Source organism: Propithecus coquereli, unplaced genomic scaffold (assembly GCF_000956105.1).
Source record: "Propithecus coquereli isolate 6110/MARCELLA unplaced genomic scaffold, Pcoq_1.0 Scaffold386, whole genome shotgun sequence".
Classification (NCBI taxonomy): Eukaryota; Metazoa; Chordata; class Mammalia; order Primates; family Indriidae; genus Propithecus; species Propithecus coquereli.
The window spans coordinates 2,523,037-2,536,211 of NW_012149574.1; the positions used below are offsets into that span (position 1 = coordinate 2,523,037).

Consider the following 13,175-nt stretch of genomic DNA (forward strand, 5'->3'; position numbering starts at 1 on the left):
ACCAAGATCTGTCTCAAAACAAACAAACAAACAAACAAATAAAAAAAGAAAAAACCAGAGCTCCATCACTTAAGTGGGTGAAAGATGCTGGGCTTAAATCTTGGTAAGTGCCAGTTTCCCTTCTATGAAATGGTAGTAGTAACGGTACACTCCTCATAAGCACTGTGGTGAGGATTAAATGAGATAATAACTGAATATGTCTGGAATGATGGAAAGAAACTGATAATGATTGACGAATGGGAGTCAGTGGCAAACTTATTTTTCACTGCATATCCTTATATAGTGTTTGAATTTTTAACATGCATATACATCACCAAAATGTAAATACCTACATACGCACACAAAGGACTATTGCATGCATACATACATAGACACTGGTAAAAATAATAAGACAATTCATGTACATTTTTAGCACAGCAACAAATAGTAATTTTTTAATAAAGCTTAACTCATTTGGAGGTTATCAAATATTAAACACCCATAAGCAGATGTCCACTATTAAGTTAAAAAAATTGGGTATACATGAGCGTATGTGTGTGTAATGAAATATACATAAATGAAAGGATTTATGCTAAAATATAACAGAAACTTGCTCTGGGTAATGAGATTGTGAAGTAATTGATATTGGTTTCTCTGATTTACATAATTTTCTACAATGAACATGTGTTATTTTTGTAAGAAAAATTTTTAATTTTTTTACTAATGCTATGCAATCATCATAGAATTCTCACAATCTATTGAAATGGTAGACTTGTCACAATTGTAATAAATGTAAAATTAAACAGAATATCTATTATATTTCAGACATATTAGCTGGAATTCTTGCTGTACTGACTTTAAGAGTCTTGTTCTCTCCAAGTGAAAAACATTGAGTCTGGTGGCTCTGGCCAGGATACTAAAGTACAATGGAAACTTAATAGGGCATGAGTCAGTCTTTGACCCCATGAGTGTACACCAAAACAGTTTTTTAAAAAATCCAGGGGGAATACAGATACTGTAAAACAAAGATGTAAAAAAAAAATCTTTTCACTCGCCAAGAGTGCCTGCATAATACCTGTACAAGACGCTGCTCCTGATTGGCAAGAGTGAGTCGTAAATGGTCAGGGAGTCGGTGACACAGTTGTCGGCTTCAATTTGGATGGACTCAATTGAGAGACGAATGAGATAGCCCACGATGGCCAGCAGCTTGAAGTGACACATCAGCCTTCCTGAGGTTGCAGAAATCTCCAGAGGGTAGCGGAAGGACAGGTGATCTGCATAGATGTACTGAGAGCAGCCTTTGTCTGTGGAGACAGCACTTTTTTCCCCTTTTCTTTCTTTCTTTTTTTTTATTTTTTAGGAATGATTTTTCTTGAAATCTTTATAGAAAAGTAAAGAGCAAAAGAGGTCCTGTGGGGGACATCTGCTGTCTTTGCCGGCCAGGAGTCCACCTTTCTCTTGTCTGGTTAACAGCCCTCGATTTTACTTTGAGAAACTATCCCAACCCTGTCTATATAGTTTGGTTGGGGTTAAATCCACCCCTGGTTTCAGAGGTAGGCACATAACCTAGAGTCAAAGAAGTTAGTTCAGGAATGAGCATGTGTTGTCCAACAAGCCAGACAATGGGAGTCAGCCCCAGGACTTCCTCTAGAACTGTCAGAAAATATGTAGAGGTGGTTTCCACCATGGTTGAAAAATGATAAATTGTAAGTTTGGATCTGCTGGTGGCCATTTTTGCCACCACCATGGAAGAACACACTTGATAAGGAAGCTTCAACATAAGTAGGCAGAACTGAAGAGTTCTGATGATATTTTATTTTAGAACCTGGACCCAACCACACTCAAAGCCAGCACACTCCATTGATGCCCCAGTGACATGAGCTAATCAAGTTTCCTTTGTATTTAAGCCAATTTGAATGTATTCCTGTCACCTGCAACTGAAAGAGCACTAACAAATACTGTCCTTGGAAAAGAAAAATTATAGCCAAAACTGATACTAATGCATGTGTAGGGAGGGTGGGGAATCATATGAAAGAGTTTACCAGAGCCTATGGTTGAAGAGTAATCCGACCGGAGTCCAGCTGCATTAAAAAAACCACAAAGAAAAAGAGACTGTTAATCCCACCGTTTCATTTTGTTAGAATTGTACTTTGTAAAATTGCTTTTAGTTCTTCTTTAAAAGCAATCAAACACCTCTGGGATTTGCTTTAAAATGATCCAGTGAAGGTAGGGGAGGTTGTTTAGGTATTTAGAGATCACATAGGACAGCCTGTGAGTTGACAGTTGTTGAAGCTGAGGAAACGGTATATGAAAGTTCATCATGCCATTTTCTTTAATTCTGTATTCTTGAAATCATAGTTACAAGTTTTAAAGTTAAAAAAGAAATGAAACAAATATGGTAATAATTAGTCCTCTATCTGAAATAGTACATGTAGTGCAAAATTTTCCATGAGCTTTTTCCTTCATTTAACAAATATTTATCAGCCACCCATATGCCTAGTGTGCAAGTCTGTGTATATATATTATATATAATTTCTATCTTTGTATGTAATATATAATATATACTTACAAAATATATGTTTATATATTGTAATATATAAAGTTTAAATAAAAAGAGAAAGCTGTATAAATTTTGGGTTACACAATAATTAAACCATTTCATTGTTGGGACAAACACTGAAATTTGCATTTTGACAGGGCTACGAAGCAATCCATTTTTGAGCATTGGGCAACACTACATAATACAGGGGTATTTCTGTCTGGACAAGGAAAGACAAAATAAACCTCAGCAAAATCCTTCCTCCTCCAGAACTTTGTTCCTTGGGGACTTAGTTTGAAGATGCATGAGCTGAATAAATACACATTTTAATAAATTCAACTTCATACATATTTTGTTCCCAAATTTATGGTTCAATCACTGTATTTAACATTTAGCAATTTTCTTTACTAACATAGCTCCGTTGTCTTCAGCTCATCCTGTGCTACCGGGATTATGGAAGAGAATACTTCGTCACAATGCTGACTACGATAATGGCAAGTGTCAGGAGTGCTGCAGGAAGGAATGCTAGAGGAGAATCACCCAGCAATCACCATTTAGTACCACAGAGTCCATGTCCACAGCCAGACCCTGCAAGCTCCCCACAGAGGTCCGGTTTATGATGTTCGTCTGGATGGAGTCCTTCAAGATGGCCGCCACACAATCCTCACAGAAGATGTGGCCCTTGGCATGTGGCATGACAAACACAATCCAAAAGTGGACAAGGAGACCACCTTTGTTGTTGCTGCTATAATGAAAAAAGAGAGATGTGCAGGGATACCTCTTAGGAAGTAGACTTTATAGAGAGGCAGCAACACAACTGACATTCGAGGTAAGGCCAGTGAGCACATCTGCTAACTGACGTGCTCCCTTCTTTGAGTAGTTACTGACTCCTATTACGAGGATCAGAGAGGGAAAGTATCATGTTATGTACATTATGATTATTGTGTTGGATTCAAATTTAGAACCACTACTGTAGAGTTGCATCTCCATGGAAAATATACTACTCGTGGATATCAGTCAGTAGTCACTGCTATTAAAAATAACAACAGTTATAATGTTTGATACTTCACCATGTCCAGGCACTGTGCTAAATCAGCTTTTTCCCATTTGAATCTGATGAGGAAGATCCTATTATTATTCTGTTTTTACAGATGAGGAAATTGACACCAAATGCAACCAAAGTCACACAGCTAGTAAGCAGCAGATCCAGGAATCAAGTCCAATTTGGTTTTTAGTCTTACGCCAGAAACTGAGTTCCTAATTGCATAAATACCACCATGTTTTGTGAAAGAAACATAAGATAGTTTTCTGTAGTAAATAACTTAAGAAATGGAAGGTTAAGGAAAGTAATCAAGTTGCTTTACCCCAAGGCTTCTCAGTACCTTAATATGCCAAAGCAGATTATGAATCTCTGCGGATATACTGGAGATGAGTGGGGGGAGTGGGATATAGTACATGTGCACAATGTTTTCTAAAAACTATTTTACCATGAAATTCTTTTTTTCCTCAGATCTCTAGTGACCAGTTTTTCACTGGACATTGAGAAATAGTGTTCTCCGCTTTATTTTTGCCTGCACCTCAGCCCAATATGGTAGCCATGTTTATGAGCATTTTGCCCAGTGGCACTGACATGGGGACCAGGATTCCAGCTATGGGGAGAAGGTGAGAACTGGTAGATAAAGAGTAAAAACACAAAGTGACGGCATGGCAAAGGGCCGGGTCACTAGTCGTGCTAATAGGGTATTAACCCACAACCACCCCCGAGAAGTTACTTGAGAATGATGGCATCTTGGCCTTTTCATGGCCTTAAGTGGAATTTACAGAAGTGAACGCAGAAACCCCCAAACAAAGGACATACATTACCTGACATCTGCAACAACAGACTGCTCATAAAATTTGGAGAAGGCAGATGTGGTATAAACCAGGTTTACCTGAAAAAGAATCGAGATGTCTTATGTCTTTCAAACTTGTCTTCCTTTCAAAGCATCTTGTATATTGTAGGCCCAACCTCCGATAAGAGAAGAGCTAAAAGCCCTTAACTCCAAACGCAGACATTATTTCTTGAATTCAAATAAATTCTTACTTCCTGCAGCAATTTTTGGATTACTTACCTTCATTCTGTTTGTGACCTTCAAGCATTGATTGTTCTCTTTAAAGACTCTAATCAAGCTTACCTTCTGTATTCTTCTGACTCTAAAGGTTAATTTTCTCCACAGTTAACAAATCTAACTCATTTAAGCACATTTTCATAATACAGTATTTCACCCAACCCCTTCTCTATCAGTGCAAGTGTTGACTATAGTCTTAATGACATATTCCTACATTAGCCACTAGGGGGCGAGTGGTGCCCACAGCCAGGTCCACCAGGACCCTTCAGAGGTCCCAGTCTCTAGGGCAGGGCCCAGCCAGGGGTGGGGAACCTGGGGCCCAAAGGCCACATGTGGCCTTCTAGATCCTTCTAGATCCTTTTGAAAGGCCACAGTTTCCCCACCCCTGCGACCTTCTTTGCCCTCACTTAGCATTTCTAAAAACAAACTCACTCTGTTCTCCCACGTCATCTTCTCCTCCAGTATTCCCCTTCCTACATAATTGGAAACCACCTACATAATTGCCCAGGATTAAAAAAAAAAACAAAACCTTAGAAATTATAAAATATAGTGGAAAAAGCATGCGCTGCAGAGTTTAAATTCACTATGCAACACAGAACATGTTGCCTAAACCTGCTGAGTTTTTTTTCTTTTTCTTTTCAACCATAACGTGCCGATCAAAATGCCTACCTCCTTAGGATAATTTGAGGAATAAGTGGTGTACAGTCACGCACCACATAATGACATTTAGGTCAGTGACAGACCACGTATACAAAGGTGGTCCCGTAAGATTATAATGGAGCTGAAAAATTCCTATCTACTGATTTGCATTACAATTGCCTACAGTGTTCAGTACAGTAACATGCTACACAAGGTTGCAGTCTAGATGCACTAGCCTATGCCATACAGCCTAGGTGTGTAGTAGGCTATTCCATGCAGGTTTGTGTAAGTGCTGTACGCTCTATGATGTTCACACAATGAAGAAATCACCTAACAATGCATTTGTCAGCGTGTATCTCCATCATTAAGTGACACGTGACTGTATATATATCAGAAGTAAGAGGTTTAGTAACAAACCTAGTGTAAAGAAGGCATTCAATAAATAAGAGCCACTCTAACCACCATTGCCTTTGACTGCTGGCCCTGTCTCTCACAACCGTTCCTCATTCTACACTGCCAGTCACTGCATCAAGCTCACCACTGTATTTCCACTGTGGAAATACAAATTGGCAGAAACTTTCTAGTTGGCAATATGTGCCAGGAGACATAAATTAATATTTTTCTATTTGGACAAGTAATTATACCTTTTAGGAAATCACCTAAGGGAGTAATCTGAGATACACATAATTTATGTGGCAGTTTTGCTGTTGCATTATTTATAGTAGCATAAATTGGAAACAGCTTAAACATTCAGTAAAAAGGGATTTGCTAACTTTGGGGCTATCAAGACTTATTTTTTTTTTAAAGAATATTTACTTCAAAAAAAATTGAATTATAAAACTAAATATTTACTAGTATCCCAATATTGCACCATCCCCTATGTCTATGTATTCCAGAATAAAAAGGAGCTTTATCTCTGGTGATAACATTAAAGAAGATTTTAATGATTTTTAAAATAATTTTATGAATTTTACTAATGTTTATAATAAATATTTATTAGTTCTATAATGAGAAAATTATTTTTATTTTTATTTTTTTGAGAAAATTATTTTTAAAAGTGAAGAGATTGCCTGTGCGTCAAGGTTGAAATAAATTTTGTGTATGATCACAAAATTAATCAGTATGCATGTAACTTCAAAACGGGAAGGCATTTTAAAGGTCACTTGATCCAATTTCTTTATTTTACAGATGAGAAAAACTGAAGCTGAGAGAGCCATTTCTTTTTATGTTAGGTGGGTGCGGGGGGGTGGATGCGAAGCAATTCTGTCTTATAGCCAAGACGAGCTAAATCCCACGTTTCCCTCTGACAGCCTCCTTGGTCCGCCCTGCCCTCTACTTCCCTAAGCCCTGCTCACTGTGACATCTGTGGTCCCTCCCCTGCCCCTCACCCCCTCAACTCCACCCTCCCCGACTTTCACGCCCTCTGCCCCCATCCCCTCACCACTTGCTGCACAGTCTGTGCCACTGAAAGAAATTCCCGGGACTCCTTTTGTCGATATTCAGGAAGAAACTCAATGTTGGTGATGCGAAACATCCCAGCAAAGTAAAAAGCATCTTTGCTTTCTGTCTTAACTGTAAAAGAGGAGAGAAGGCGATTAGGAGGCTTTCCCATCTGTGTGACAGTGAGGCATCGTCTGAGCTATGTCAGTATCAGGCTCCTAAAATGATCTTATTTTAGGCAGCTACATATCTCATGGGTTCATAGCTCATGGAGCTCTAAAGTTGATGGCATCTCTTCCACTAGCGTCCACCTCATTTCTCAAGGCCACCCTCCGCACTCAGATTTCATGTATCAGAACTCACTTGGTTCCTGCTGCAGTTCTTACTTGTTCATACCAGTTTCCCTTTGTTCATACCAATATCTCTCCATGAAATGCCCTTCTCTGATTTCTACACAGCCAACAAACTACTTCTGTACAAGGATGTTCTAAAACTTTATACAAAAATGCTAGGGCAATGCAAACGTGTCAGTGGAGATACAGTAGAGAAATGATGGGAGATAAGTTGGTTTGGTCTGGGTTGGGGGTTGGGGGTTTGTGTTAATTGCCCATGGTCTTGACTTCCCCCACCAGTCTATAAGCTCCTTGAGGATAGAGACGACATCTTGCTTATCACTCTGTTCCCCATGCCTAGCACAGCGCCCAACACAGAGTGGGCACACTCAATATGTGTCAAATAAATTTTCAGAAACCAGTTCAGGAAGCATTCTTGGACTCTATCCCTGGGCAGGTTGGATGCCTCCCTTCTGTGATCAGAAAAATCAACTCATGCTCTCTCTCCAGCACTGAACTGTGAGCTTTTCTAAAATAGAATATGCATCTGTGAGCTTTTTGAAGGTAGGAGATGCATCATGGTATGCCTGATGCCCTACACTGTGCCAAGAAAATTATAGGTGATCAATTTCTCTGTGTGTGTGTGTGTGTGTGTGTGTATCCTGAACTGTTCAAGACAATATTCTTTAATTCTTTGCCTATAACCCTTGCCTTCTAATCAGATTTTAATATCTTTGGGGGTATATCTAGGAAAACTGTTTGTCTACTCACAACACTTTCAACATCAGGCTTTTTTTTCCCCCCACACCAAGAAATTCTCCAGTTCTCTGCAGACCAACTGGGTGTCCAACAGTTCAATTCAATTCTGATCCCAGTTACCCAGAGTTAGTGTCAGAACACACAGGTTAAGGGCACATTCCCATGAGACTGCCCGCTACTTCAGATGCCAAGCAGAAGTTGTGGGTCTCGAGGCCACCCACACTGCTATCTGACTTGGCTACGAACGTGGAGTTTACATGACCCCCTCAGGTTTGCTAATTTTCTATCATGGCTCCCAGAACTCAAGGAAATACTTTACTGACTATTACTGGTTTATTATAAAGGATACAAATGAACAGCCACATGAGGAGGCACAGAGGGCGAGGTCCACAAGGGTTCCTGGCATGGTAACTTCTGTCCCTGTGGAGTTGGGGCAGCTCACCCTCCCAGCAATTGGATATTCTTACTAACCTGAAAGCTTCCTGAATCCTGTTGGTTAGGGTTGTTATGGAGGTTCCATTATGTAGGCACGATTGATCAAGTCATTGGCCATTGGTGATTGAGCTCAATCGCCAGCTCCCTCCTGAAAGTTACAACCCTCTAATCATAGGCTTGGTTCCTTGGGCTATCTAGGGGCTTTCTCCCACCAGTCATTTCATTAACATAAAAAAAGACACTCTTAGAAGCACTGCATTAGGAACCAGAGACTAAGATCAAATATTATAACAAATATATTTATATAAAAAAATAACAAAAGATGCTCTTATCACCCCATCACTCAGGAAGTTACAGAGTGTTAGAAGCTCTGTGTCAGATATGAGGAGCAGAGACCAAATATACATTTCACATTATGTCACAGGACATGTATTTTGTACAAATGCACGAACATGTACAGGATGAGAACTCCAACACAAGTCAACAAATGCTATCCTTGCATGACTAAGTACTCTGTAAGAAAGGGCTTAGTTATGACACCTGTCCAAAAGGCTCAATCAGATCGACAAAAACGTAATAATAGGGGAGAGAAAGACGCATGTGTAAAATGGAGCTCAGGAAGCTGGAAATTTAAGGTTGCCTAGAAACAGGTGGTGGGTGGAATGAGGAAATGAAACAGCTTAGCACTCCTTTCCTTTTTTTAAAGCTGTTACATTTCTGAATCAGTCAAAATCTCCTGAACAGCTTCCTCAGCTCTTCCCATCCTACCCCCCATCTCCTGGTCCTGCTCTCCTACAGGAAGAAAGTGATGGTGGTGGAAGAAGAAATGAGAAAAACAATTCCGGGTTCTCTCTCCTTAAAACATCAACACCAGTTTGGGAAATGCTGTATCAGTCTTGGAAAAAGTAAAATCCCTTCAGAAACACCCAGGGGCAGGTCTGCCCTGTATTGCTACTGCTGGACTCACAACACAAGCCCTAACCCCAAAGGAGCACAGATTTTAACTTACTGATGTAGAGCCACAGAAGTGTCCAGGCTATGACTGCTAGGATGAATAAAAATACTGTGAAGAGAATGATTTTATTTTGGACATTCCAAAAGGGAACTTTCTTCTTGGATTGCTTCTTTGGTTTGGGTTTGGCTTTACCAATGGGTTGTCGTGGTGGTCTCCCTGGCAATGGCGGTCGTCTTCCTGGCAGCTTCCCTTGGGCACTGACCACCTGAACTGAGATATTGGATATCTTAAAAAAAAAAAAAAAAAAGATGTATTATCAACTGGAAGTAGTATAGAGCTTAAATTGAACTACCCAGTCAGGAGATATTGGTGTTAAAAAGGCTAAACGAATCAGTCAAATTATTTACATAAGTCTAATAAGTTGATTTGTATCCAGTTACACAAGATCAGAAAAACTAGACAATACTGTATATGAACCCTAGTAAAATGGTCCCCAGATCCTCTCCTCAACTCTCCGACGCTGCTGAACAGATGCTGTGGAGAAGAGGTCATGGGTAAAGTAGACTGAAGGATCTGGGGGTCAGGAAGTCAAGGTTAAGATTCCGTGTGGGTAGATTCATTTGCATACACAGTTCTGTGTGTGTGTGTGTTTCAAATGTTTGTATTATATTGCTTTTTTCTCACAATCGATTCTTTCTGGGCTGAGGTAGGATCATAAATGAGACTATAAATGAGTTCCCCAGAGAAATGAATTGATTTCAGATTTTTGGCTTCAATCCTGGGAGGTAGGAAGAAAAAGTTAAGGTGATGTGATGATTTGGGTAGGGTTGTAGGATAAGAACCAAATGTGCTTGTTTTCCAGTTGTCAGCCACCGAACTGAGTGGTGACTCAGTTTCCCAATCATAAGTAAGAGAATACTTTAAAAATAAATAGAAGACTCATTAGATTAGAAAACGTTTGGTTTAAATGTGTTTATGTGCAAAGTGTTATGTGCAGGAGGAAAAAAATACATTATTCAACTGTTTCCCCTCCTGCTCTTTTATTTTCTCCTCCACCCTCTGCCATTTGATGCTGTGAATTCTTTAATAATATATGCGAGAGTTTAGCTTCTTTGAAGGAGAGATTTATACATGTCAGGGTAACTAAACTCCAGTGATGAAATAACTTTTAACCACACATTCTTTTAAAGGCAGCAATAGAACACCAATTCCAGAAAATAGTCTCTCTTTTGTGCTTTCCTTAAGAGTGCTCTCATTCTCTCTCATTCTCCCTCTCTCTTCCTTTCAAAATTTATGTCTTTCAGTCTTTAATCCTACCAATTAATGGGATAATATGTGGCCAAGTACACTCTGAATTATTCATAGCTCCCTCATTCTTTTTGCCACACACCCTTGTCAGCCCCTGGAGTGAAATGTCGCTTGTATCCTTCTGGGTGAAATTGAACTAGACCAGACTTCATTTAACGCGGTGTCCTGCTAGAGTGAGGATGGTGTTTCTAAAGAGAAAAACATTCTACTGTAGAAGGAGTCCAGTAGATTATGGTGTCAAGCTATTTTCAAGTACTCGCCTCAAAGAAGTAAAAGAGAGAAACACACAGAGATGTCAGTGCTTGTAGAACTGACAAAGGCCCACGTTGGATCTTTAAGTGCAGGAACACATAGGCAGTCTCAGTTAGCACTGATTAAATTTTAAAATGGAATTTGTGTAGAGATCAGTACAATTTCCCTGGAGTTTTAGAAAAACAGCTATGAATCAATTGCCAAGTACAGCACTTTAAAACAAGCTCATATTTGTAAAATCCATTAAGTACCATAAGAAGAGTATTTCATCATTATTTCATTATTATTCCCTTTATTTTTATAAAGTCACACAACCTCATTTTACTAACAGGGTCAACAATAAATGGTATTCAAGTAAGAGAGAAGGTTCCTCACATCGTACTTACTTTCAAGTCAGCAGGTCTGGAAGAAGCGTCACTGTTTTCTTTGTCCATTATTAGGTCTGTGGTCACCCAGGGGTGTCTCGAAGCCAGTTTTCACCCATTCGCATGCTGTCTTGAGAGAATGGTCACCGGATTCAAGCTAGCTCTCAGAGGAGTGGAATCAATTTACTTCCACCAGGTCCAGTTCAGAAACTGAAGCTGCCTCATTACTATATTGTGACTGTTAAAGGGACCTAGCACTCAGCTTTGCACCCCAAAGTAAAGGTTTCTCAGTGTCACTCATATGAGTCGGGCCTCTCAGAATACAGCCAGCCTCAAAGCAAGGTTTCCTCTTATAAGAAACACTATCCAACAATCCAAAAATATTTTACAAGTCATTATCATTTTTGCCTGCATCTACTAAATAATGTGAAGAGGTCTAATTTATAACCCCCAGCACCACATCTTAAAAATCCTCACACTACGTCCCTCTTGCTTAGTATTTCTTGCATGCTCCAGAAGACTCACTCTCTAGTCCTGCTCTCAACTCTCCAGCCACACTCTGAAAACCTCTACCCAAGGGGATTTTTTCCATTTACCTCCCCCTACTCCTGGAGTCAGTCCTCAGTAAACCCTGGGGCCCTTTCTGCTATAAATCCCATATTCCTGTCTCTCCCTTTCTTCCCAAAACCAATCTGGATTAGATCCAGGATGGGAAGGTAACCCTCAGGGACAGCATCAGAATTTTTCTTAGCAGGCCAAGAGAAAAGGGGGGTATTACCAGAACATCATCACTCTGTGGGCACTGGAGTCAATGGAAGGCTACTCTTCTGCCCTTTAAAGGAGAAACACTGTTCTGCTGATCCAGACACAACTTGAAGGGCTGTAGATACAACAGCAAGTGAGAAAACTGCCTGCCGAAAGTGTGAAAGATTAGTTGAGTTGTCTTATACTTAAAATTTGATCTAACTCGAGAAAAAAAGAGACACAAAAGACAAAAAAACTATTATATCATGTACAAATTTGCTTCCTGGGTTTTGTTATGTATTAGTGACATTGATGAAATGACTAATAATGCTTTAGGCTTTGTAATTTTAAGATGAGGAAATTTAAAACTAAGGCTTTTTTAATGGCTCACCCTTTCTGGATTCTTTCCCTACTTATTTCCAGAACTAACTCATATTTCACCAATAATGTACTTTCCAGCAGCCACTGATAAAGAGTCTCTCCTTGACCAAAGTTTAGCCAGGTTCCTCTGAGCGCTCTTTTTAACTAAACTGCATCCTTGGGCCCTGAGCTTTCTCTTTAACCGGACTTCTGTCCTTGGGTCCTGTCCTTGGCCCAGTTGTAGCAAGAATCCTGCTAAGTCAGTTTGCAGAAATGCCCTCACCCTTGCTATCCGATCGCCCTTGATTTTTTTATATATATTATTTTTGTATAAAGCTGCCTCAATTCTAAGTGGTCTAGACTCGCTTTGCCTATCATTTTTTAAAGTTTGTACTTTAAGACAGTAAAATAAGTGGTTTTTGAATCTATAGGTCTCATTTTTGTGTTGGACAACACTTCTTTCTTTCTGTTCTTCAACATTTTCCTTGACTTTGGTTTTTACCTTTACACGATTGTCAGGGTCAATTTATTCCATTTAGAGTATCCCACAACTATAATACTTAAAAGAGATTGCATCTGTCCATACCATTCCATTCCTTCTCTATATAAACAATGATTAAGTGCATGTACTGCATTTTTAGAAAAAAACCAAACCAATAGACTATCTTTCATTTTCCTCAAGATTTAAATGAACACACAGCTGTTCATTTACATGTTCCAGTTTCTTAAAAAACACAAAAGATTTGTTTTCCCCCTTGCAAAACTATTTAAGAGCCAATTAAACTATGAAATAGTTAGAAAGTTATCCATTTTTAATGTACTTATATCTTCCAGAGAAAATCTAAACTGCTATAATTGTATATGTATAATAATGCTGAAGAGTACTTATAGCTTGAGAGAAAGGCATAAAGATTTACTTAAATAATTGTTGTACTATGGATTTTTCCTCCTACTAACTGT

General features: G+C 39.2%; 1 protein-coding gene across 1 annotated transcript in view; it reads right to left on the reverse strand.

Moving 5' to 3' along the window:
- Positions 1-8,163, reverse strand: part of TMPRSS7 (transmembrane protease, serine 7) — a 32,400-nt gene extending 24,237 nt beyond the window's left edge. Inside the window, exons 1-5 of the mRNA XM_012652238.1 lie at positions 8,120-8,163; positions 6,707-6,837; positions 4,382-4,449; positions 3,070-3,260; positions 1,055-1,283 (exon numbers count right to left, since the gene is read on the reverse strand). Of these exons, the coding sequence (XP_012507692.1) occupies positions 1,055-1,283; positions 3,070-3,260; positions 4,382-4,449; positions 6,707-6,799 (581 nt within the window). The 5' untranslated portion in view covers positions 6,800-6,837; positions 8,120-8,163. The remainder of the gene's footprint in view (positions 1-1,054; positions 1,284-3,069; positions 3,261-4,381; positions 4,450-6,706; positions 6,838-8,119) is intronic.
- Positions 8,164-13,175: the final 5,012 nt, after the last annotated feature.